This window comes from Phascolarctos cinereus, unplaced genomic scaffold (genome assembly GCF_003287225.1).
Source record: "Phascolarctos cinereus isolate Bilbo 61053 unplaced genomic scaffold, phaCin_HiC Scaffold_9;HRSCAF=440, whole genome shotgun sequence".
Taxonomy (NCBI): domain Eukaryota; kingdom Metazoa; phylum Chordata; class Mammalia; order Diprotodontia; family Phascolarctidae; genus Phascolarctos; species Phascolarctos cinereus.
Window position 1 is genome coordinate 173,643,460 of NW_027556402.1, and position 26,754 is coordinate 173,670,213.

At 35.6% G+C, this 26,754-nt stretch overlaps 1 protein-coding gene across 3 annotated transcripts in view; it reads left to right on the plus strand.

Moving 5' to 3' along the window:
* The window catches only part of PPARGC1A (PPARG coactivator 1 alpha), a 425,645-nt gene that overhangs the window by 279,578 nt on the left and 119,313 nt on the right, over positions 1-26,754 (plus strand). For 2 of the 3 annotated variants that reach the window (XM_020992474.2, XM_020992470.2), the window contains exon 2: positions 19,490-19,669. Coding sequence is in view for 1 of the 3 variants with exons in the window: in XM_020992476.2 (XP_020848135.1) it covers positions 14,332-14,379; positions 19,490-19,669 (228 nt within the window). In the remaining 2 variants the exon portion in view is untranslated. Of the gene's footprint in view, positions 1-14,196; positions 14,380-19,489; positions 19,670-26,754 lie in introns of those variants that run through there. The other variant, XM_020992476.2, reaches the window with a different exon arrangement.

Genomic DNA, 26,754 nt, shown 5'->3' on the forward strand with positions numbered 1-26,754 from the left:
GGGAATATGAGGATCTGTTCTCTTTCTTTGCTATACTTTAAAAAAATTGTCTCATTAAATATTTCCTAATTACATGTAAAAATTTTAACAGTTTACAATTTTGAGTTCCAAATTCTCTCCCTTTTTCCTGCTACTATCCCCTTCTTGAGAAGGCAAGCAATTCAATATTGATTATAGATGTGAAGTCATGCAAAGCATATTTCCATGTTAGCCATATTCCATGTAAGACATAGTTCCATATTAGCCATACTGCATAGCAACACAACAAAGTAAAACAATAAAAATGGAGTTAAAAAAAAGGATATTTCAATCTGCATTCAGAGTTCATGAGTTCTCTCCCTAGAGGTGGATAGCATTTTTCATCAATTCCTTTGGAATTGTCCTGGATTTTCTTAATTAGAGTAGCTAAGTCTTTCACAGTTGATCCATCCTTAAAATATTGCTGTTACTATGTACAGTGTTCTGGTTCTGCTCCCTTCACCTTGCAGGAGCTTATATGAGTCTTCCTAGGTTTTTTGAAACCATTCTACTCATTTTTCATAGCACAATAGTATTCTATCACAATCATAAACCATAATTTGTTCAGCTATTCCCCATTTGATGGACATTCCCTTGATTTCCAATTCTTTGCCACCCCAAAGAGAACTGATATAAATATTTTTGTATAAATAGGTCCTTTTTTCTTCTTTTTTTTTATCTCTTTGGGAAACAGATTTAATAGTGGTATTGCCGAGTTGGTATGCAGGTTTATGGACCTTTCAACATAGTGTTCAAATTGTTCCCCAAAATAGTTCACAACTCCACGAACAGTGCATTAGTGTCTCAATTTTTCTATGTCCCCTCCAGCATTTGTGATTTTCCTTTTCTGTTATGTTAGCCAATATGATAGGTGTGACGTGGTATCTCTTGAGTTGTTTTAATTTGAATTTCTCTAATCAGTAGTGATTCAGAGCATTTTTTTATGTGAACTATAACTTTGATTTCTTCTTCTGAAAATTGCCTATTCATATCTTTTGAACATTTATCAATTGGGGAATGACTTTTATTTTTATAAATTTGGCTCACCTCCCTATATATTTGAAAATGAGGCCTTTATAAGAGAAACTTGCTGTAAAATTTTCACCCCAGTTTTCTGTTTTCCTTCTAATTTTGGCTGTATTTGTTTTATTTGTGCAAACCCTTTTAAATTTCATATAATCAAGATTATCCATTTTACATCCTGTGATGCTCTCTATTTCTTGTTTGGTCATAAACTCTTCCCTTATCCATAGATTTGATATGCACATTTTCCCATGCTCTCCCAATTTACTTATGATATCAGCCTTTATGTTTAAATAATTTATCCATTTTAACATTATCATGATATACAATATGAGATGCTGGTCTTTTCCTAGTTTCTGCCAAATTGCTTTCTAGTTTTCCTAGAAATTTTTGTCAAATATTGAATTGTTACCCCCAAAGCTTGGATCTTTATGTTGATCAAATACTAGATTATTGTGGTCATTTACTACTGTGTACTATGTGCCTAATATATTCCACTGATCCACTACTCTATTTCTTAGCCAGTATCAGATCATTTTGATGATTACCACTTTGTAATTTGGTTTGAAATCTGAAACTGCTAGACTGACTTCCTTAACATTTTTTTTTCATTGATAATCTTGGTATTTTTAACCTTTTGTTCTTCCAGATGAAAGTAGTATTTTTTCTAGTTCTATAAAATAATTCTTTGGTAGTTTGACTGGTATGGCACTGAATAAGTAAATTAAGTAGAATTGTCATCTTCATATTATTGGCTCGTCCTGCCCATGAGCAATTAATATTTCTCCAACTGTTTGATCTTTTTGTATTTCTGTGAAAAGTGTTTTGTAATTTTGTTCATGCACTCTCTGGGTTTGTCTTGGCAGATAGACTCTCAAGTATTTCATAACATCTGTCATTATTTTAAATGAAATTTCTCTTTCTATCTCTTGCTGCTGGGTTTTGTTGGTAATATATAGAAAGGCTGATGATTTATGTGGATTTATTTTCCTTTCTACAACTTTGCTGAAGTTGTCAATCATTTCACCTATTTTTTATATGATTCTCTAGGGTTCTCTAATTTACTGTCATATCAGCTGCCAAGAGTGAATAGTTTTGTTTCCTCTTTACATATTTTTATTCCTTGAATTTATTTTTCTTTTCTTATTTCTAGATCTAGCATTTCTAATACAATATTGCTTCAGTCCTGATTTTATTGGGAAGGCTTCAAGTTTATCCCCATTACAGATAATGCTTGCTCTTGGTTTTAGATAGATAACTACTTATTTTAAGAAAGGTTCCATTGATTCCTGTGTTTTCTAGTGTTTTTAATAGGAAGCAGTGTTGTCTTTTTTCAAAATTTTTTTCTGCATCTATCTATGTAATCAAATTATTTTTGTTGTTTTTGTTATCGATATGGTCAAGTGTAGTGATAATTTTCCTAATATTGGACCAGCCCTGCATTTCTGGTATAAATTCTACTTAGTTGTAATGTATGATCTCTCTGATACATTGTTCTAACCTCTTTGCTTATATTTTATTTAATTTTTTTGTGTTGATATTCATCAAAGCATTGGGGTGTAGTTTTCTTTCTCTGTTTTTGCTCTCCCCGGTTTAGGTATCAAAACCATATTTGTGTCATAAAAGGAATTTAGGAGGACTCTTTCTTTAACTATTTTATTATTGGGATTAATTGTTCCTTAAATGTTGGGTAGAATCTACTTGTAAATCCATCTGGTTCTGGGGATTTTTTCTTAGGTAGTTCATCGATTGTTCAATTTCTTTTTCTAAGAAAGGGTAATCTAATTATTCTGTTTCTTCTTGAGTTAATCTGGGAAGTTTATATTTTTTAAATATTCACCCATTTCACTTAGATTGTTTTACTCACATATAATCTGATGAAATAACTTCCAAATAATCACTTTAATTTCATATTCATTGGAGTTGCATTTAATTTGGTGTTCTTTCTTTTTAAAAACAGTTTAACCAGTAATTTATCTATTTCAGTATTTTTTTAAAATAAAACCATCTCCTAGTTGTATTTATTAATTCAGTGTCTTTTTTTTACTTTTAATTTTATTATTCTCTCCTTTGATTTTCAGGATTTCCATTTTAGTATTTAATGGGTGATTTTAAATTTCTTCTTTTTTTAGTTTTTTTTCCTTTTAGCTGCATGCTTAATTCATTGATCTACTTTTTTTCTCTTTTATTGATATATGCACTCAGAGATATAAATTTTCCCCTAAGTACTGCTTTGGCTGCATCCCATATGTTTTAGAATGTTATCTCATTGTCAGTCTCTTTAATGAAATTTTTTTTCTATGATTTCTCCTTTGACTCATTCATTCTTTAGGATTAGTTTATTTCATTTCCAATTAACTTTTAATCTATGCTCCCATGGCCCTTTATTAAACATAATTTTTATTGCATTGTGGTCTAAAAAGAGTGCATTTAATATTTCTGCTTTTTTTTTTTTGCATTAGTTGTGAGGTTTTTATGCCCTAATAAGTGGTCAGTTTTTTGTGAAGGTGCAATGTACAGTTGAGGGGGAAAAAAAGCGTACTCTTCCCTTTTCTGATTCATTTTCCTTCAGAGCTCTGTCATTTCTTAACTTTTCTAAGATTCTGTTCATCTCCTTGACTTCTTTCTTATTTATTTTATGGTTAGATCTATCTAGTTCTGAGAGGGGAAAGTTGAAATCCCCCATGAGTGTAGTTTCAGTCTATTTCTTCTGCAATTCATTTAACTTTTCCTTTAAGAATTTGGATGCTATGTCATTTGGTACACATATATTTAGAATTAATATTACTTCACTGTCCAGGGTTCCTTTTAGCAAGATGTGGCTTCCCTGCTTATCCCTTTTAATTAGGTCTATTTTTGCTTTTGCTTTGTGTCAAATCATGATTGCTACCCCTGCCTTTTTTTTAAATTTCAGCTGATACATAATTGATCATGTTCCAGCCCCTTATTTTAACTCAATGTATGTCTCTCTTTTTCAAGTGTATTTCTTGTAAACAACATATTGTTTTGTTCTGGTTTTTAATCCATTCTGCTATCTGCTTCCTTTTTATGAGTGAATTCATCCCATTCACATTCACAGTTATGATTATTAACTGTGCGTTTCCCCCAATCCTGTTTTCTTCTGTTCTTCCTTCTCTCTCTCTTTTTTCCCTGTCCATCCTCTAAAGTTTGTTTTGCTTCTGATCCCTGACTTCTTTTATCTGCCCTCCCTTTTATTTTCCCCCCTCCTTGTCCCTTTCCCCTCCTACCTTCTGGTTGGGTAAGGTTGATTTCTATTTCCAATTATTAAGTGGGTGTGTGTAAGTATATATACATATACATATACATACATACATATACATATACATATACATACATACATATACATATACATATACATACATACATACATACATATATATATATATATATATATATATATATATATATATATAAAATTTTCCCTTTTCAAATGAATTTAGATGTGAAGTTCTAGCATTGGTTGCCCTTCCACCATTTTCCCTCCACTGCAAAAGCTCTTCCTTGCAAGCCTCTTTTATGTGAAATAATTTCCCCCTTTCTTCTTACTTCCCCCTTCTCTCAGGACAGCCCTCTATCTCCCCTGTTATTTTTTTTTCCTGTGCTATACTTTTGAAACATAAAGCACCACCCACCAAAACTCTTTCTGCTCTAAGTAGAATAAATAGATTAATTGAGCCTATTAATCATTTAAATTATAGTCTTTGAGAAATCATTTGCCATCATTTTCTCTAGGCTTCTTTTCTTGTAGGAGAGTAGAGAGGAAATATAGCTTTAAAGAGTTTAGCTGCTTTTACTTCCTATCAGCTGAGCGTGGCTTCCACAACCCACAGCTCCTGTCCTGGGTTTTTACACAGTATGCAGTGCTGGCTAATGTAATAGAGGAGACAAAGAGCACACAAGCTGAAAATACCCACAGGAAGGCTCTGAAAGCTTACGTTCCCTTGATGCAGCCTTGTGTCAACGTGTAAAAGGTTAGCTTCTTTCTATTTTAGGCACTTTTTCATTGGAATGAATCTACTAAAGCAGATTATAAAAAGTTGTCTCCAATGGTCAACAGATTTCATTTTTAAAAGATGGAATTTTAAAAATCTAGTTGGAATAAGACAAGTTGAGGAAAGTTGAAGCCTCATTATTTCAAGATTATTATAGTTCCTTTGTTTAAAACTTTGTTCTCCTCACATTCACTTTTCTGGTCATTTTAGGTTTGGGAAATCTGGGAAAATCTGGGAAATTTTTTCTTACATTTTCATTTTTCACATTAAAAAAAGGATCAACTCCTCTGCCCATTTATACCACCCCCCCATTTCAAATAAAAACTGTAGCTACAGATTTCTTACTCTTAGTATGTTGTGTCCATCAGAGCTGTGAAGTCAGGTAATAACAAACATTCATTTAGCACTTGCCACGTGCCTGGTACTGTGCTAAGAGCTAGAAATACAAAGAAAGGCAAAACCAGTTCTTGTCCTCAAGGAACATACATTCTAATAGGGAGGCAACATGCAAACAACTAGGTGCGTAAAACTTATATTCAGAGCAAATATGGGTAATATGAGAGGGAAGATGCGAATATTTTTAGGGGCTCCAGGAAAGCCCTCCTGCAGAAATGTATACTTGAGCTGGGTCTTGAAAGAAGCCAGAGCTGTGAAGGAGAGGGGGAGAGGGCAGACTGTGCAGGCCTGGGGGACAGCCAGGAGTGTTATGTTTAAGGAAGTACAAGTAAGCCAATCAGGTGGGATCCTAGAATGTAAGAAGACTGGAAAGGTAGGAAAAGGCCAGGTCATAAAGAGCTTTAAATACTTAACAAAGCAGCTTTTATTTGGTACTACGTAGTAGTAGCAGCGTCTCCTGAGGGTGAACATAGGTTTCCTCTTAGCTCATGCACTATGTTGCTACTAGTGCTTTCATCTCCAAAGATTTTTCTTGGTGGCATACTGTGTATGTGATAGCTGTGATTCTGCTTCCCATTGAAGCCTATAATGAATATCATATTTGACATAGCCAAAGCACATGTATGACAATGTTTTGATAAAGAGGAGCATATATCAAATGGAACAGATCCAGATGGGCCCTCATAATGCCTTGCCCCAAACTCCCATTGAGAGCAATCTCCTTTGGATACAGTCTTGATATAAAATATTACTCATAATAATATAATGAAATGTTCTTGGCTTAGTACTACCCATCATTTCTTAGTTTCTGTACAGATAACCCATTTCTATTGTTCCCTGAAATAAAAAACGGGAGTAGGATCCCTCTTAAGTAAACTTGACAGAAATTATTCTATTGTTATATTATTTTTTAGTACCTGGCACGTAGTAAGCAATTAATAGATAACTTGCTGACTATTGTTTATGATTTCCATTTTAAAGCAGACATCTTGCTACAGTGTCTGAACAGGATTTTGTTTATATTCATCTTAATTTTCCACTCTGCCTCTATGCAGAAACTTGAATTCAAGACCCTCCCTATTTTCACCTTTTCTCCTTCCTAAACAAGAATAGATGTGTAAAGCTGATCAGATTTTAATAATATCTTACATTCAAATAGTTACACCAGAAATAACTATTTTTACAATGTAGACTACATGGACAGGGACTGTTACAGGGAAATTTTTTATCCAGTAGTTTGCTTTAATAAGAATAGCTGATATTTAGATAGTGCTTAACAGACTTTTAAATAGATTATCTCATTTAACCCTCAAAACCTAGTACCAGTTGCTTGGAGAATGACTAAACAAATTGTAGCACATGAATATTATGGAATATTACCATGCTGCAAGAAGTGACAAATGTGATGAATACAGAGAGCTTGGAAAGATGTACATGAACTGATATAGAGTAAAGTAAGCAGACTGAATGAAACAGTATACCCAAGAATTTGAACAATTTAAAGAGAAAGAACAACTACACAAAAACATTAAAAATGTATGTTGCTGAATTGTAATGAATAAAGCTTGAAATAAGAGATATGATAAGATAGCTCCAGTCCACAATTATTGTACATTGGATATATTTTCTTACTTTTTTGATGTATTGATCAATTTTGTGGGGGTTTTTTTGGTCTTTTTTTTTTTCTTTAAAAATACTATTTGTTATATGAGAGAACTCTGCAAGTACTAAGGTAGGGATACTGGGGAAAACTATGGTGATGTTGAAAAAACAAAATACATCAATAAAAACTTATTTAAAGAAAAGAAATTGACCTCACTTGAGACAGATGAGTCATTGACTTTTAAAGGTGGAAAGAATCATTGAAGGCTTCTAGTCCAAACTTTGATTTGACAGATAAAGCGCCCAAAATCTAGAGAGCTTGAGCAGTTTTCAATTCAACAAGTATGTATTGAGTACCTCCTATGTGCAACGATTATTTCAGGGTAGTTGAGTTCTGGATGAACAGGAAATAGTCCTTATTCTCAAAGATTTTTTTTTTAACCAAGAAAAGACTTTCCAAGAGTCAGACAGCTAATGAATAGGGACCAAAATCTAGCAGAATCTAGGCTGCCTATCTCCCAGTTGTTCAGTGTTCTTTTTGTTATTATTATTGTTAAGTTGTGTCTGATTTCTCCTGACCCCATTTGGAGTTTTCTTGGCAAAGATACTGGAGCAGTTTGTCATCTCTTCAGTTCATTTTATGGAAGAGGAAGTGAGGCAAACAGGGTTAAGTAACTCATCCAAGGTCACACAGCTGGTAAGTATCTGAGATCAGATTTGAACTCAGGAAGATGAGTCTTCTTGACTTCATGCCCAACACTTTATCCACTATGCCACCTAGCTCCCCTCTTTTCATTAATTCATCCAGGGAAGTTTATGAGAGATGGGACTGAGTGCCACAGACTTACTTGTTTGTTTAAGAATTTCTGAAAACACTTCATCTGTACAACAAATCGAAGAAACTCAATTACAGTGAAGATAACCAAAATTTCAGGATGAGGATAGTAGACGGCCTGCATTGGAAGGCTGGCTAGGTGTCAGGTAGCTATTCTGGACCAGTAACAGAATAATCTTACAGTGTGAAAGCGTATACAGGCATCTATGTTCCAAAAGTATGCTTTCTACATGGATTGATTAAATCATGGAATGTATTTTCTCATACCAAAACATATGTTTTATATGGTAGTTAGGTTTCCAGGATGTTGCTTTGAGTTGTCTGTTCCAGGAAGCAGAGAACTGGGTGGTACAAGGATGAAGAAAAGGATCTTCTCCCTGGGTACAGGACGTCCCCAAGCAAAATTTAGAAATAAGCCCCCACTTTCCCTTACCATCTTTTCACCTCCATTATCTATCTCTTTCCCTTACCTCCTGGTATCCATAATTAGCATACTCATGCTGCCTAAGTAGCCACTGTAGTATTAATGGTCACTTTTCATCAGAACTACCTCCCAAATCCTAAGGCCCAGTTAGGCCCCCAAAGTAAATCTGACCTAAATCTGCATGCAATTGGAGTTTATTTCCATATAAATATTTATCAAGGCAACAGTGAATTTGTGCGGATTATTATTTTTCTACTTTGGGCCTACATTTTGGTCCTGTTGAGAGTAAAATGCAAATTCTAATGCACTGGGAAAAGCTAAGAAACATACAAAGGTGTGGTCTAGTTAAATAAATTTAGTTTTTTGGAAGAATTTTCAGCCGCATTTTGTTATTAGGGGAATAGTATGAAAATAACATTTTTCCCTTTCAAACAAAGAAGTTATAAGATTGGACCTAGGCTCAAGAATTAGAGGCTTAAGGTACTGTTTGGCTAACTCACTGCCTTTGAGTATGTCTCATTACCTCAGTTAATAACTGTTCCTTAGTTTCTCCAGTTGAAAAATTGGGCATGAATGCTTTTTACATATCTCAAAGAAAACTTGAAAAAAAAGATTGTTTACTAAGTTCTTATTTATGTGTGTGATAAGCACATCAATTATCTTATATTGCCAGTATTAGACCAAGTAACTGCAACTCAAAAATATCTATATTATTCTTTATTTTAATATGAAATAAAGTGCAGATCTTGAGTCCCAAAGGAAAAGGGAAAAAAAAAAAGCTGACTCAGTTTCATAGAGCTGTGGTGAAGGAAGGTTTTATCTGAAGATGAGAAATGTGTTGGTAAGGCTGTCTGTCATCTCTAGTCTATTTTTTTTTGAAAAAAAAATTGCTGGAAGGTACTAAGGCTGTCCACTGACTCCTCTGTTCCATTCCTCAAAGATACTTCATTCACATTGACTTTACCATAGCAGTTTTGTGTAAAACAAGATTTGATTTTAGAGTATTTAAAGGTTCATGGACTTTGTGCCCTGTACCCTGCTACTGTTCACTTGGTTATCGCTGCTTTGATGAATTCTTAGAGCAGAACTAATGTATTCTCAATTCAGCAGAAACTCAGCAGAGTTTCATCAATTAAGTATGATACTAATCATGATCATAAATATATATGTATATATTTATATTTATATATACACACACATACACACATCTGTTATTCCAATTCCAGTTTCCTTGATAACTGGACAGTTCCTGAAAGGTGTTATTCCCAGGAAAATAGAATAGTTCATTACCTTTGGTTGGGATGCCATTGGCCAGGAGGTGATGTCTTTGAGTTACTGGAAAATTGTTATTTTTACGGGGAAGACTTTTCAGTTCTTTTTTGGAAAGGCTGCCACTCTTTCAACTTACAGTAGTACTTATTCTTTTTAACCAGTTTGAATACTTCAAAATTTTTCTCCATTAAATTTTACACATTTCCATATACTACAACAGAAGCCAATATAAAATTGCATTCTATATTAAGAAGTACTTTTTCTATCGGATTCTCTCATATACATACAATAATGATATAAAAATGAATTGCGTTTTTTCAACAAGTAGGACAGATATAGGTTTGCTTTTAGCATTGTATAGCTAGGCAGTTAGTCCTCTTTTAAAAAAAAGTCTTGGGGTTTAATAGATTTAAAGCTCGATTAGTCAACAATTTGATATCAGGGCCAAAAAAAAATGTGATTTTGGGCATATTTGGGAAGGCCTGGTATCCAAAATGATTTAGTTTAACATTACTGCTGCAGTATATTCTGATGAGATCCCATTTCAGGTTAAAAAGTTCAGTTCTGGGTTCCAAATCTTGTTTAGAATGGAATACCTTTGGTGCTAAGGGCATGATAATTATGTTCAGTTAGTCCATGGTCAGGACAAAAAAAGAATACACGTATTTAGTTCTTTCCCAGATGGAAGCAATAGAACCAATGAGCAGAAGCTGCAGAGGCAAATTTATGCTGGAGGTAAATAAAAATCTAATAATCAGAGCCATTACAAAGAGGAATAGGCTAGTATAATGGAAAGTGCATTGGCTCTTTGATGAGAGAAACTCTGATCAGGCAAGTCATTCCCGGCCTGGGTTTCCTCATCTGTAATATGAGTGGGTTGGATTATATGGCCTCCAAGTTCCCTTCCAAATTTAATCTCAGCTATTATGATCTGTCTGAGATAACTATTGCTATGAGAAGTAGTAGGTTCTCCCCTTCTGGAGATATTTAGGCAGACTATAGATTACCACTTGTGGGGCATGTGGAAAGGCATACTGTTAAATCTTTAAGAAATGCCCACCACTCCCTTATAAGTACAACACACTTTTAAGTTTAATCTTCATTGTCAGCATTTTCTCCATCACTTCCTTAAGTTTATACAATCAGCATAATAATAAATGAAGTCCCAACTTATAGCATTTGCTAATTACTAGGACGTTATTGCTCATACTGAAGGTTTAACAATCAGCTTTCTTGCACCTCTAGGTTTAAGATTCCATAAAATATGAAAGGCACAGAAAATCTACATTTGGGAGGGGTACAAAGAATCTCAAAAATCATTCTATTTGGTCAAATTTATTTGCTAGAGATGCTAATAATGTGGTTTTCTAATGGACTGATTAATTTGTATATTAAGTGCATTATAAGCATGAGCAGTTTTCTCATAGGTCCTATTTTCAGAACTAGGTCCAGTGTGTGCTGTAATATATCGTTCACAGTTATATTTTATTGTTTCTGTTGTTAAGAATTTTGGCTTCAGTGAGACTAAGCCCCTCAACATTTGTAAACATGGGGGAGGAAGTTAGATGACAGGGAAATGAAATTAAGGTTTCTATCTAGGTCCATGTTCTATATGACTAAGATCAGATGTCAATAAATACTTACTTTCATTATTAAGATAAAGTCAGATGAAGTTGGGAGTGAATAGTTGTCAGTACAAGGACCTTGTACTAAGAAAAGGGTGTGTTTTAAGTAACAGGAAAGCAAATTGGATATTGATTTGGGTAATATTGAGTATTATTTCATATCTGTATGTTTTATGTGTCTTTTCTCAAATACCAAAAGCACTTTTGAGAGCAGGTATCCTGTCACATGCTTTTCTGACTCCTCTTCTATCCCCTACCACCTAGCACAATCCTAGGCACAAATCAGACTCTTAATAAACCTTTATTGAATAAAATATGAACACTCAAGAAATTTAATGAAGAGATGTGGAAAGGGACTAGAGAGAAATCCTGGGGTAGTGGAAATGAAACTATTAACAGTGTACAGAAGGCACAGAGAAAAACGCAATGTCATAGGAATCAGGAAAAATCAAGGAGGGAAAAGCAGCAAATACGAATTGTCTTGAGAATACAATAAATAGATTGTATAGGAAAAAATTCAACTTGAAGAGTTAACCAAATCCTAAAGATCAATAAGTGATTCTTCTTCACTGGAGTTGCAGTTTTTGAGAGTTATTTTTAAATGGAAGAAGCTAATCCAATTAGTTCAAGGAAATTGCTTGTAATACATTTTTATTTATAAAACAGCTTTGAGGAGAAAAAGATATGATGGTATGATTTAAGAATTCTCTATTTCTCCAGCGATCCAAACTTCTGTGAAACTGCTTTTGGTTAATTGTTAATATCTTTGAGTATATTGTTTAAGTTGCTTAAGTTGAAAAAAAAGACAGTACCAGAATTCAGATGGGCAACACCCCTACCCTCTCCACCCCCAAACAAAAACTCTACATTGTGATCATAATATCTGCAGCATTAATATGGAATGTTCAAAACTAAATCCCTTTCTATAAAAGATGTGAATGGATCTTTATAAGTGATATGATAGATTCTGTATTGATGAGAAACACAAAACAAAGAGGTATTGGAGGAGACTGTGCTGCCAAGGATCAACTGATAATAATTACTAAACATTGACTTTATTTCTGTAGGTCAAATGACTTAAAGTTATTTTGCAGTTGACTGAGTTGAAGCTAGAATTATCATCTTTGCCCCAAATCCCAATAGTTTACTGCAGTTTTATCATTGTCTGAATATAATTGGGAAGAAAATTAGAGCTTCTTTGGGGTAAAGTCAATGTAATACCATTAATTGCTTGTAAAAATGCTTTTTTCAGAAATCAATGTTTTGTCATTTTTTTATTTAAAAAAAAGTAAAAATAAAATTGCATTTCCACATCTATGCATGGAAATATGAGCCAATGAAATGCACTTGGTTGATTTTTTTCTAAAGTAACTGAAAGAATGGACCAATATTTGAGCCCCAAAATGATAAGGTATCAAAATGGTTATATTATCCAAGGACTTACTTGTTGCTTATTGCAGATATTATCAAAGTAAAAAAAAATTCTATGTAGTAGAAAAAACAAACTATTTTAAGAAGTGTTTATTTTTTCTTCCCCATCTCAGTGTATTATTTATTGTATTCAGCAATTTTAAAGTTTACAGTATGTGTTAGGATATCACCACAGATAATTGTTTCTTGGAAAGGAGACAATTAATACCAGATTTAGCAAAGGCAACCACAGTTAGAGCGCAGAATTTAAAATGTATACTATTATAATTTGATTTTTTTTTGATTTGGCAAAGTTTCAATTACATCATGTTAAGTAAAGTAGTTACTTAAACTCAAAAGTGTATCATATTAATATAAGTAATATATCTGTCTCTCAATTTTCTATATTTTGTAGAAGAGGGAGATGGCAAACACACAGAAAAATAGTTGGAAGGGGTTAAGGTGGAGCATTTTTCTGTTATGGGAAATATTTTTCAGTGATGTGTGGTACTTTGAGTTTGTTATGTATTCAGTATGTAGTGTCATCAGAAAACAGGTGCACCTGCAACAGCCCTCATTGTCTCAGGGACAGGAGCTTTAGAAAGCTGAAGAAAAAATATGTCTGTTAATAATGTGTTGGTGCTTTCACCTTACATCATGGATATTCCCGTTTTCAAATTAAAACTGGTACCACGGGGGGTGGGGGGTTGGAATAAAGTATTTATTTAAAAATGCACCCTGAGACAGTTTTGGAGGAAAAGCTACTTATTATGAAGATACAGAAAGAATCTGAACAATTCTGGGGAGAACAGCAGCAGTTGTATTTATTAACACTTGTTTTCAAGGAGATTAGGAAAGAAATGGAAATAATTAGGAGGGACCTGAAAGGGGAGATGCTGTTGGTTTGTGTTGGGTCGTGTGCCTGATCTCCTTATATGGAGCAAACTGAACAGCAGGACTGCTTTGAAGCTGGCATTTCATTGGTGCCCAGGAGACAAGCATTTTTTTTTTACTAGAGATTTTTGTGTATTTCTTAATATATACAGACAATCTTGTAGATTTAAAAAAAAAAGTCAGAAATGACCGGTGCTGTGATTCAGACAAGCAAAAAAGTTAAATACAGTTAATAAAATTGCATCACCGGACTTTTTATGCAGTAATGTAACAACAGTCAAAATTAAAAGCCAGAACTTAACCCAGTGCCTAGACCACCTACAAATATCAGAATAAAAGTCTAGAGAGTACACAATTCAGCTACACTCTGTTACTTCTTCATTTGCAATAAAACAGGGCTTTGTCGCTTTCTTGCTTTGGAAAAGCAAAATAAATGTTAAAAAGATTGTAGGGGATTTTCATTATTGTATAGAAGGACTCCTTGTAGGAGGTGTGGCATTAAAGGCTGGTTTTAATCACAGCGTGGTGCTGGGAAGCCTCAAAAAGTCCGAGTGGTTTTTTTTTTTTAAACCTTTACTTCACTGAGACAGAGGTCTGCCTTTGAGTGACGTCACAAGTTTTAGCAGCAGGCTGCACAAGAGGAGGAAGGCTGGGTGAGTGACAGCCCAGCCTACTTTTTAATAGCTTTGTCATGTGACTGGCAACAGTAGTAAGACAGGTGCCTTCAGTTCACTCTCAGTAAGGGGCTAGTTGCCTGCATGAGTGTATGCTCTGTGGATTGTAGTTTAAAAAGCTTTACTGCCGTCATTCAGAAGCTGGATGGCGTGGGACATGTGCAACCAGGACTCTGTATGGAGTGACATAGAGGTGAGCTGAGCTGAGCGGAGCCGAGCTGTGCATTGCAGACAATGTAGAGCCTTAACTTGGACGCAAGTATTCTGTAGAAGGGGAGGTTTTTATGAGGATAATAAGTATAAAAGTAAACCGGGCAGGAGATTTTGGAAGCAAGTCTAAATCTTATCTTAACTCCAATAAGTTTGCTATTTTAAGGTTACTCTCAGATGCCTTGAGCAAATCAAAGCTTAGCTGCTGTCATCAGTATCTCTTGCAGTTGGAAACTATTTTCATGTGCCTTTGGCTCTCTTTCCAGTCATATGCAATATTTATGCTCTAAGATATTGATATGAATCAGTCTAAAGTCTTTCCAGTGGCATTTAGTGGCCTGGTTGGAAAAATGCCATTTCTATTTATAATACGATTAAGATTAAAAAATTTAAATGAATATTTTAAAATTGAGGTTTCTTTTCACCCTGTTCAGGATTCCCTCTCACCCCCATTTACCAGCTGAACAACTCACAAAAACCTGAACGGTGTCCTGCTGTGCTTTTTTCAGAATGTTTTCCACCAGAATCTGAAAGAGATGCTACTTTCTTCCTATTTATACATGTTGTGGCATGCTTTTTTTTTTGCAAACAAACAAAAAAACCTCTCTCAAAGCACAAGGTTCTCAATTAATCATGGTAGTGCAACAAATGGTTAAATCTCACTGTACAACCGAGACAACAGACTGAAGCAAAAGAGTTTATGCAGGGACTGTGTGGAACTGCTGCCGCCACCGCTGCTAGTGCTGCCGCCACCGCTGCTGCTGCTGCTAATGCTGCTGTTGTTGCCGGTGCTGCTGCTGCTTCCGCCTCCACTTGTGGAAAAATAAATAATAATGTTAGAAATCAGCAGCTTCGGCTAGGTGCAACTCCTGGGGTTTTGGAGGCGGGGGGAGGAATCAGTGCCCTGAACTATGGAATGACTAGCGTGTGGATTGAGATTTGAAGATTTCTTCATGTCTGCATGCAGTACAGTCGAATGTTATCTCAAAGTTTTGACAACTTGTGAAACGGGAAACTTTCTGTGTATTCTGGTGGGATGAAACCCAAATTGAGTTAATTACACGAAGGAAGTAAATCTGTAACAATGAATTAGAAAGGAAGCTCCAAGTACTTCCTATGGGTGACTGGGGGCACACGGGGTAAAAAGGGGAGGATTAAATGTTACACGTGATCCAGTTAAATAAGATGTCCATGTGGTACAGAGATACATATCTAGAAGGAAAATCATTTTGCCAGGACAATCCATGAAAGAATTTTTCCTATCTAGCAGGGCATGGACTGGTTTCTTAACTCTTTTTGTCATGTTCTCCAGTGCTGATAGCTAGCTGTGGCTTTGGTAGATTTTGTTTGTGGAATAGAATTGTTCTTATCTTGTTTGGTTTTCTTGGTAAAGGGGAGTAGATATGGATAATTTATATGTCCTGTAGCTATTATGAGTCAAGGCTGTAAGTGGCTCCAAAGTCCTAATTGTCTCTGAGTAGCTGGAGTATCCTGTGGGCTGTTGTCTGGCTTACAGTGTGGGTCTCAGCTGCTGTAGCTTCATTTTTCCATCATGTATTATTCCTGATACTGCTAGGAGCTGATTGAGGAACCAGATTATATGGAAATATTGAAGATTTATTTTAATCACTGGAGTTCCTGCAGTCATTTTAAGTAAGCATCAGAACCGATTAATTTACAGCAGTGGATTCTCTTAGAGGGAAAAAAAAAAGGTTAGATCTCAGTATTAATTGTAAAAGTAAATGGATGAGTCCGTGGTTGAAACTGACCAACTGGTATTTCTGTTGCTTTACCTGGGGCAATGTGCAGGAGTCCTGGATGAGCTGCTTTAACTGTGGAGATCATCAATACCAATCTAAAATACCAAGAACAGCAGCTAGTATAGGCAGCTTTCATTTTTTGAATCATTAATGTTTTGCTGTCATCTTAAAACATATTATGCCCTTTTGCACATAATGATAGCACAGTGCATTGGTTAATAAAGGCCTGTAGCAGCGGAGCTTCTTGAGTCCCCTGTGTTTCACAGTTTAATGAAGGTGATGTACAATAAGGTTACAAAGATTGATAGAGACAATTCACATGACACACATTCCACCAAGCTGTCATTCTTTAGTGGGCTCACTCCCCTAGACCATTTGAAAATGTTATAAAATCATTTTTTCATTACTCTAATTGAAATGCGCAAGTCCAGTATTTATGCCTCCAAAAAATTACCATCTCTGGCATCAAAAAACCCTCCAAAAGATTAATTGAAAATTATGCTCTATTATATTGATTCATTATCATCCATACAGTTAAGCTAATTTATTGTCTGATCTTTTAACTAAGGGGAAAAAGCCTTTTGTGTTTGGTTCCTACTTTACTCTCTTCAGTCTTGTGAAATGAAGACTATATTTGGGAAGTAACTGTCATAGTGGTAGAAAGGCAGTAGAATGCATCTCTGTAATTACGATAAAGTACACCTGTTACAGATGTATAAGGATAAGTAAATATCAGCATGTCAAATAAGGACAGTTACAGGATTTAGACTGTTAAATCTGGTATCATTGAAAGGCCAAATATAAATTAATAATGGGAACACTTGCTACTAATGTGCCGCAGATTAGCAGTATAATGCTACATTCAGTAGAATTGATTTTATTATCATGTCAACATTGGCAAAAGCATGTGCACTTCACTTCAACTCTAACGTATTTTTAAAAGCCACTAATCTTTATAGCTTCTGCTACAGTTCTGTGTTTTTCTTTTCCCCCTAAAGATCTGTCTTTTCTTAGACTATCATATTCTCTGAGGCCAGAAGAGTTTTTAACCAATTCATATGTTCAGTATAGATAAGTTTGTTTTGTTTTGGTTTTAAGTTGCATTGGTCACCAGTGACAGTGACACTTGAGGATTCTTAAGGCACCAGGTCTGGATTATAGACTTTCATGACAGAAACTTGTGCCACATTCTGAAATTCCGTGTGTGTGTGTGTGTGTGTGTGTGTGTGTGTGTGTGTGTCTGTAGGGTGAAGAATATCTCTTAAATAAGATAATAGAGTTCATTTGCACCATTGAAAAGGCCCTAGATTATAACACAAGTATTAGAGAGTTATCTGCATTAGAACTGTTCATTTTTTTTAGGAAGTTAGGAGGGGCAGTAGGCGGGAATTAAAGACAGTTGCCCACAGGGAGGTACAAAGCAAAGGAGATGAAAATTCCAGGAACAAATGTGAGTCTTTTACTAGAACTAAATGCTTACTTCAACCATGCCTTAGCTTAGTAATAATTTGGTCAATAATATTAATCTAGTGATTTAGAATTTACAGATAATAAGAACAGAAGAAATGCCAAAAAATGAAAGAACTGATTGAATTCTGAAAATTGCCCTTTTTTTGTTCTTTTAGCCTGCTGTTTGGATATATCACAGTGGCCTGGTGGTCTTATGGAAGAAAGGCAGTCAATTACAGCCCACCCCCAACCCCTTACCAACTGCTGACTCTATTACCAAGTACCTAGTTCCCAGCATGTTGCTCATGATCAAACTGCTGCATATGACCCGTGTAATGCAGCCTTCTAGGAATGGAAGAGGTGCTCTGGGGGAAAAAAATGTACATAAAACTTATTTTATTCAAAGCCTAAATATCAAGAAAGGCATTTTGCTTCATGGCAAATGAATGATTGTATGGCATTAATTTTGACATTAGAAGTCACTGCCAAGAGGAAGGGACCTAGAAACTCAGATGGTAAGATACTAATATCCCTGGGTCCTTGAAGTCTGAGTCTTCCCTGTATGTAGCTTCTCTCTTATGAACGAAAACTGTTATAAGATAAAGAATTTTGAGTTAAAGCAGTTGATGTATTTTTCAATGACTTCTCTTTTCTATAGGGAATTGTTGTTTTTCAGTTGTTTCAGTTGTGTTTGACTCTTTCTGACCCCATTTAGGGTTTTCTTGCCAAAGATGCTGGAGTGGTTGGTTATTTCCTTCTCAAGTTATTTTATAGATGAAGAAACTGAGGCAAATAGGGTTAAGTGACTTGCCCAGGGTCACACAGCTAGTAAGTGTATGAGGCTGGGTTTGAAGTTAAGTTTTCCTGAGTCTGGGCCTGGTACTCTATCTACTGTGTGCTACCACCATTACTCCTGGATTAGTGACATAGAACTTGTGGGACATAGTTGAGAAAATGCTTATTTACCAGGGAAAGACTTATAGGAATGATAATACGTGAGAGTCAGTATTTTAAGCAGCACAGATGAGGATATTACATTTTTAATTCCTTTCTTTTTGGTTTTTGGAATGATTTAGGTCAGTTTTAGATTTGCATTTTAGGGAAGCAGCAGCTCTATCTCTAAAGGGAGTGTGGCATAGTATGGAGTGAGAAGATCAGGGTTCAGATCTTGCCTCTGACACGTACTGGCTTCATGACCATGGTTGGCAAGCAACTGAACTTTTCAGTAGCCCCAGGCAACTGTCTAAGAGCATAAATTGCTCTGCAAAGCCTCAGTTGGATTGGAAAAAAAAATCAAAGCAAGACAATTTAGATGACAATGATAAATATTAATAACACATATTTTGGTCTTAGGACTCTTACACACTTAAAAATTATTGAAGACCCCTCCTCCCCAAAAAGAGCTTTTGTTATGAAAAGTACATCTGTTGCTATTTACTATATTTGAAATTAAAATGCTTTAGTTCTATTATGAAAATAGACTTCCTCAAAGTATCTTTGGGACCCCTATGGGCTCCCAGATCACTCTTTGAGAAACACTTCTTTGAGACAACAATAAAAGAGCTTTTATGATGCTATATATGAGTAACCAAAGGGATTCCATGGAAAATAATTGTTAAAGACATTACTATAAAAGATGTTTTCAGAATCTTAAACTAGATTTCTCTTTTGCTTTGGGATGCAGCTGATGGGTAATGCAGAATGCCCTTAGACAGTGAAGAAAGTGAGAAGTATATATTTTTCTAATCACTAAAGACTAAGGTAACCAGCTTCTGTGGAGTCATTTGAAATAACTCAAGCTTAATTCCTATCACATGCTTCTGCAGTTTAATAAATTCCTCTAGTTAATGAAAGTTATTTTTGTTTTCTCTCCCACTTCTACAGTGTGCTGCTCTTGTTGGTGAAGACCAGCCTCTTTGCCCAGATCTCCCAGAACTTGACCTCTCTGAACTAGACGTGAATGACTTGGATGCAGACGGCTTCCTAGGTGGACTCAAATGGTGTAGTGACCAATCAGAAATCATTTCCAATCAGTACAGCAATGAATCTTCAAATATATTTGAGGTAAAGAAGTCCCTCTTGGGAACTCCACATTTAATTGTTCTTCTCCTAACCAACCTTTCAAAAAATGTTATGGAGTACTAAAGCATGAGTATTTCTTACACTTATATCTTTAAAAGATTTTTCATCACCATAAGACAATTTACTTTTTGTGGTAAAAAACAAAACAAAACAATACTTGGAAACAAATAAATGTGTGTATATGTATTTTTAAAAATTTTTTAGTATTTTGAGACTACAAAGACCATATGATGAAATGCTATGGTATTATGAAATAATTGGGGACAGAGAATTAGTTACAAAGGAGAACAAAATCTAAACCTGTTTGTCCTCTTCTTCACACAGAAAGAGACAAAGTTGAGCATGACATTAACTGATGCCCAATATAAATTAATATGGAATAATGCACTCCTTTATACCCAGGGCCTTAAATGCCAACTTTATAAAGTGGGTGAGCTGTTTTTATTATTTTATTGTCCACATCCCTGTCTCTACTAGATTGCCACATTCATATTGTACTTGATAAAAAACGATTCCCTGTTTCTTAATATTGGAAATACCTCAAAAACAGGTCAACTCGCTTCCTTTAAGGTGTCTATGCAGTGCCCCACTACTAACTTGTAAATCAACCAACCATGCGTTTAAATTCATTAATACAAGTGGCTTTCCATATCTCTTTTCATAGCCCCTTTTAGTGTGAGAATTTTTTGTCCAGAGCAAATGATCAGATATGAGCTATGATTTTCTGGTAAGAAGTTTTAGCAGTTTTTGTATTCCGGGAACAGGCCATGTGTAGCAAAAGAAAAGCTTTAAGCTAGGCATTCAGAGAGCCAGGTGTTTTTCCAGGCTTTGCCATGAGCTAGTTATGTAACCATAGGTGTGAGATCTTTACTTCTGGGGCTTAAGTGTCTTCATCTATAAAGTGAGAGGGTTCGAACTGATGATTCTAAGATTTGTTTTAATTCACATATATTATACATTTAATAACTGGGTTTGAACCCTGGCTTTGCTACTTATTATCTGTGTAACCATGGACAAGTCACTTAACCTTTATGGGCCTCATTTTTCCTATCAGTAAAATGAAGGAATTGAGACCAGATAAATTCCATGGTCTCATCTAACTGCCAACTTATTATCCTTTGAATTGTACAAAATATACTCTTTCTTTGGAGTACACTTCATTTATTTGGGATAATCTCATTCACTGGTTCCATACTTTAGTAATCTAGGGAGTGCCTTGAATGAAGACTAATAAATTGACTGATATGAAATAACAAGTGACTTCAAATGAATAACTATTTGTTGATTAAGATATGGGAGAGTGCTTCTGGAGGATAGTCATCATTTACAAAGCTATATCAAGCATCTTCTAAGTATTAAAAACAGGATTGAATCTTCTTTCTCCAAGTTGATTAACTTGTGGTTGTGCCTAAATGTAGGGGAATGGGTTTTAAAGCAGGAATTCTTAACATAGGGTCCACAAACCTGTGGATAGATTTCAGGGGGTCCTTGAATTTGTATGTGAAAAAAAAATCTTTATTTTCAATTGCCTTTCAATTTAAAACAAATCTTTATTTTATGATATGCATTTACATATATGATTCTGAGAAAGGGATCCATAGACTTGACCACACTGCCAGAGGGGTCAATATCACAAAATCAGCTAAGAACACTTGTTCTAAAGGCATTTTTATTCTATGATAATTTCTTTTTATTTCAAAAGGCAAGAGATGTATTTGGTTCAACAAATGTTAAGTATATATCACCTGCAAGGCACTGTATTAGGTGTTGGGTATACAAACACAAAAATGAAAGATGATTCCTGTCTCTAGGAAGTATACATCCTACTAGCAAATACAAACACGTATAAATGAATGCAAGATGATGTGAGATGGGAGAGAATGCTAACAACTGGGTTTGAATCAGGAATAGCTCTTTGAATTGAATCATAAGAAAGCTAGGGATTCTTCTAAGTGGAAGTGAAGATGCAGGCAACAAACATCTTGTACAATGACTGAGGGTCAGCGAATGAAATGTGGAAGGAGAACATCTAGCAGGCCAGTCTGACTGTAACATGCTGTCCTTCCATATGCGTCACCCTCTCCCCTCATCTCTGTCTCCTAGAATCCCTAGCTTCTTCCATGAGGCCTTTCCTGATACCTCTTCCCCAAATTATGACTGACTTTTCCCTTTTGAAACTACTTCACATTATTTTGAATATACTTTGTAATTACTAACCTTAGCATATGTCATATCCCCTCCCCATCCCCAGTAAAATGTAAGATTTTCGAGGTCAAGGACTATCTCATGTTTTCCCTAGTATCTCTAGTACCTAGCACAGTCCTATCAACATAATTCGTGCTTACTAAAGATGTGAATTGAATTGAATATAGAGGCTATTCAGTAAATCTAGAAAGATAGGTGGGGGTCAGTTTGTTGAGGCCTTTAAATGCCAAGTCATGGAGTTTACATCTTATCGTAAGGGCAATAGGGAGAGACTGAATTTATTTGAATAGTGACATTGTCAGATGTGTGCCTTAAGAAGATGATTTGCAGCTATGGGGATGATGGCCTAGAGAAAAAGTGACTAGAAAAAGAGAGGCCAATTAAATGATTAGTACAACTGCAGTATCCCAGTTGCAACATGAAGAGACCCTGAACGGGTTTCCCAGCCCTCTAAGTGGAGAAAGGGGGGACAAACAGGAGAGATACGGTGGAAGTATAATCAACAACAATTGGCATTGATTAAGTATGGTGGGTGAGGTGGAGGGAAAAGAATGCTAACCTGAATGATTAGAAATACGGTTATACCTTTCACAGAAATAGACATGTTTGAAGAAATGGCATGTTCAGGGTAAGGTAATTCATCCTGCTTTGGATAAGTTGAGTTTGGGGAGCAAGTAGAACTATCTAAGAAAGGTGTCTGGTGGGACTAGCATTTAAGAGAAAGAATAAAGCTGGATATAAAAATTTGGGAGTCACCTTCATGGAGATGATACTTGAACCCATGAGATATGATGAAGTCAGAGAGAGAGGATATGTAGACAAATGAGAAGAGGACCCAGGCCTTGGAAAACACTCATAGTTTGGAGGTGGGGCATGAATAATGAATAAGAAAGGAGGCTAAGAAGGAGTAGTCACTTTGCTCAGAGAATAACCAGGAGGGGACAGTGGCACAAAAACCAGGGAATAGACTATCCAGGTCGAAAGGATGGTCAGTATAGTGAAGAGTAGCAGAGATATCTAGGAGACTGAGAATTGAGAAGAAGACATCTGATTTGGCATCAATAACCCTCAAGGCATCAGTTTCATTGAAGTAGTATAGAAGCCAGTCTGCAAGGGCTTGAGAAGTAAGGATATGATAAATAAATAAGGCAGTTTTTGTGTTTTAGAAATTTGGCTGTGAAAGGGCAAAGTGAGAGTGAGAGGAGAGGAGAGAGGGAAAGGTGTGTAAGTCGGGGTATGGTAAAGTCAAGTGAAGGCTTCCTACAAGACCCTAGGTATGTTGGTGGGCAATAGAGAAGAGATGGTGAGTGAGAAAAGATTGAACAGGAGAGATTGTGTGATCAGTAAGGCATACTCCCAGAGGAGATGAAAGGAAAGGTGATCAAAGACACAAGCAGAAGGCTTAATCTTCTCAAGGAGAAGGAAGGACCACTTTTTCGTCAGAGACTAGAACAAAAGAGGAAAAAATGAGGGAGACTGTGGACCTTGTGAGGTGTCAAATAGAACTCACAATGCTTATCATTGACATGTGGGTAAGGGAAAAAAAGGTGAAGGAAACCCTGGAGATTTGTGGTTAGTCATTTTTTCCCAGGCTTCTCAATTGAGTCTTAGAAAGTTCATGTGAGGATTTGGCTGGTTAAAACTGGTAAATTGAACATTCTTCATTCAGTACACTTGTCAGGTTACAGGGCAATTTTAAGTCACGCTGCACTAAATAAACAAATTTCACGTGTGTGTGTGTGTGTGTGTGTGTGTGTGTGTGTGTGTGTGTGTGAGAGAGAGAGAGAGAGAGAGAGAGAGAGAGAGAGAGAGAGAGAGACAGACAGACAGACAGAGAAAGAGAGAGACAAAGAGACAGGCAGAGAAGAAAGACAGAGAGACAGAAAGAAGGAAAGAAAGAAAAAAAAAGAAAGAAAGAAAGAAAGAAGAAAAAGATACCTCTATAGAATTTGAATTCTTCAGTGACTGGATAGGGCCTCAATGAGCTCTGATTTAAAAGATAGCTCTTTAGCATTGGGTGGGCTTATTTTTAGATATTATTTGGATCAAAAAACAAAAACAAAGAGTAAATTATCAACATAAGAGGCAAGATTTCTTTCTCATTAAATTGCTATCTGAGGATATAGAGCTTACTTGTATTTTTATGAAATTTTGTATTGATACTATTGGGATCTTTGGTTCTTCAGCTAAATATCCCTAGGTTGTTGCTTAATCTGTACAGAGGAAACTCCCTTGCTCCTACATTTCCTATTTAAGATTCGACTGCCAAGAATTTTGTTTTTCAGGGAACTGAGGAGGGGGAAAAGTTCATTTTTCTATATTTCATTCATTTTTAAATAAAGCCCTAAACTTTACTTTTTATAAAACTATAAAGACCCCAAGTCATCCAGAATAATGTCAGATCTTAATCAGATTTCTGAAAGCCAAGTTTTTAAAAAACAGAGTGAAGTATTAACAGTCCTGATAACCAGTATGATATATAACTATTTGAGACCCCTAGAGCATTAGAAAAAAAAAATGAATTGGTAAATGATGGCTCTCCTTGAGGGAGAAGCAACCCCCCTACGTATACATACACACATATACACATAGACATATATAGTTCATATATATGCACTATGTGTATATATATATATACATAATAAATATGATATATACTATAGATATATATGCTTGTATATATGCATACATATGGTGTATGTGCATATATACACACACACATATTGTATTTGTGTGTGTGTTTGTGTATACACTTTCAGAGCAAGAGTTTTGATGGCCTACATCTGAGAGTACTTTACTAAATACTGACACTGTCTCTTCCATTGTCTAGATGACAAACATACAGGGTTATCTTCATGTGATTATTATAACAATGATGTATCAAACTTTGATAGAAGGATTATTTGAATATGGCTAATATACTTTTATTCCATGTCTTCCTAGAGAGTTGTATTCTAGCAATTGACAATCAAAGAGTACATGCTTTGGACATAGGTGAGGTCAGGTCTCCTTATAAAAACTGCTTTCTGAAAAGATGGCTTTGTTCTGTGGTGCTTACACTAAAGCAAGAATTGCATTCGAGGAATTTCAAGGAACATGTGTCTCTTATCTATTATAACAGATCTTATACTTTTCTTCCAAGGATCTCAAAGCCTTAAGTCATCAAATCCAAAAAAGTACTCATCAAATACCTCTACCTGGTATTGTGGAGAACAGGCTAAATAGACTTGTCCTTTGTAGTATACCCATAACAAGTCTGATCAATCTCCCCTTCTGGAAAGATTAAAAAGTATAAAGGAGTTAAATGCCTTGTACTAGGACATTGAAAATGGCACCCAAGTTTTCTGGGACCCCCTTCAAGGCTGTACCTCAAAGACCATGATGTTGCTAGTTAAAAAATTCAGGTAGCAAGATTTTAAAATTGTGATAAATGTTTCTGATGATAGCATCCTTTTGCCTCCTCCTATGCTGCCATTCAATTTCAATTAACTACAGAGGAATAGCTAAACCAGTTAAAAGTCAAAGTGTAGAAAAGCAAAGGATTTCCTGGACAGACATAAAGCTATTTCAATTCACATTTGTGCATTCATGTTCAGTAACTAGACACACAAACACGTGTTCCTTCTTGCACTACCAGTGTTTGAATATGTAAATGCAGGTGTCCAGGTGTAATTTCATCAGTACTTTGGAAAATTTTAGCAAAAGGCTAAAGGTATAGCCTCGAGTGCCTATGATACCTGTAAAAGGAAAACAGGATGCTGTCTCTGGAACAGCTAGCACTATGATTTATGTTTCAAAATATTGCAACATAACTTCCTTCCCTCACCCGCCTTTGTGTATTGTTCAAAGGTAGAGAATAAAGGACTACTTTTTATAGGGAAGCAGTGTGTAAATATGTGTAGCATGGGGTCAGTGTTAATAATACACTGCTTCTTCTGGGTCAATATGGGCTGCCTTGGCCCTGTTTTATTTTGACACTTGCTTTAATATCTCTGTACAACTGAAAAGGGGACATTCATTCATGTCTCTGTTATTTCTGAATGCAGCTGCTTGTGATGCTTGAGGACACTGGCAATGAGTATGATGTCGTGAGAATATGACTTGGTAGGTGTTCTGAGGCTAGTTGTCAGGGATGGCAAGTGGAAGTCTGCCAGTGTTACCAGTTTTGTGGTTTGATAACCAGTAGAATGTGCATTTATTTGTTTATGTGTGTTCATGTATGAACTTTTAAAGAAGAATAAATTATTCTCATTTTTTCTTAAATTATTTGCTATATACATATATGTATATACACACATTATAGCTTTTATATATAGTGTATGGTATATATTGTGTTAAATATCTATATATGTATTGCACATGTGTATGTATACATACATATACACATATACATACATGTATGGTAGGTGAATGACCAACTATTCAAAGAGTAGCCATTGAATATCTACTTTATGCTTAGGACTATGGCAGATGATATAGGGTATAGAGAAGAGGCTTATGACAATGAAATGATCTTCATCTACATCTACATCAACATCTTACATCTACACATACATTGGACAATTAGGTGGCGCAATGGATAGAAATCCAGGCCTGGACTCAAAAAGACTCATCTTCCTGAGTTCAAATCTGGCCTCAGACCCTTTCTAGCTACCCTGGGCAAGTCACTTAACCCTCTTTGCCTCAGTTTCCTCATCTGTAAAATAAGCTGGAGAAGGAAATGGCAAACCACTCCAGTATCTTTGTCAAGAAAACCCCAAAAGGAGACATGAAGAGTCAGACGTGACTGGAAAAATGACTGAACAGCAGCAACAGATATACATATCATTAAGGAGAATAGTAAAGTATAGTGGATCTTGGTT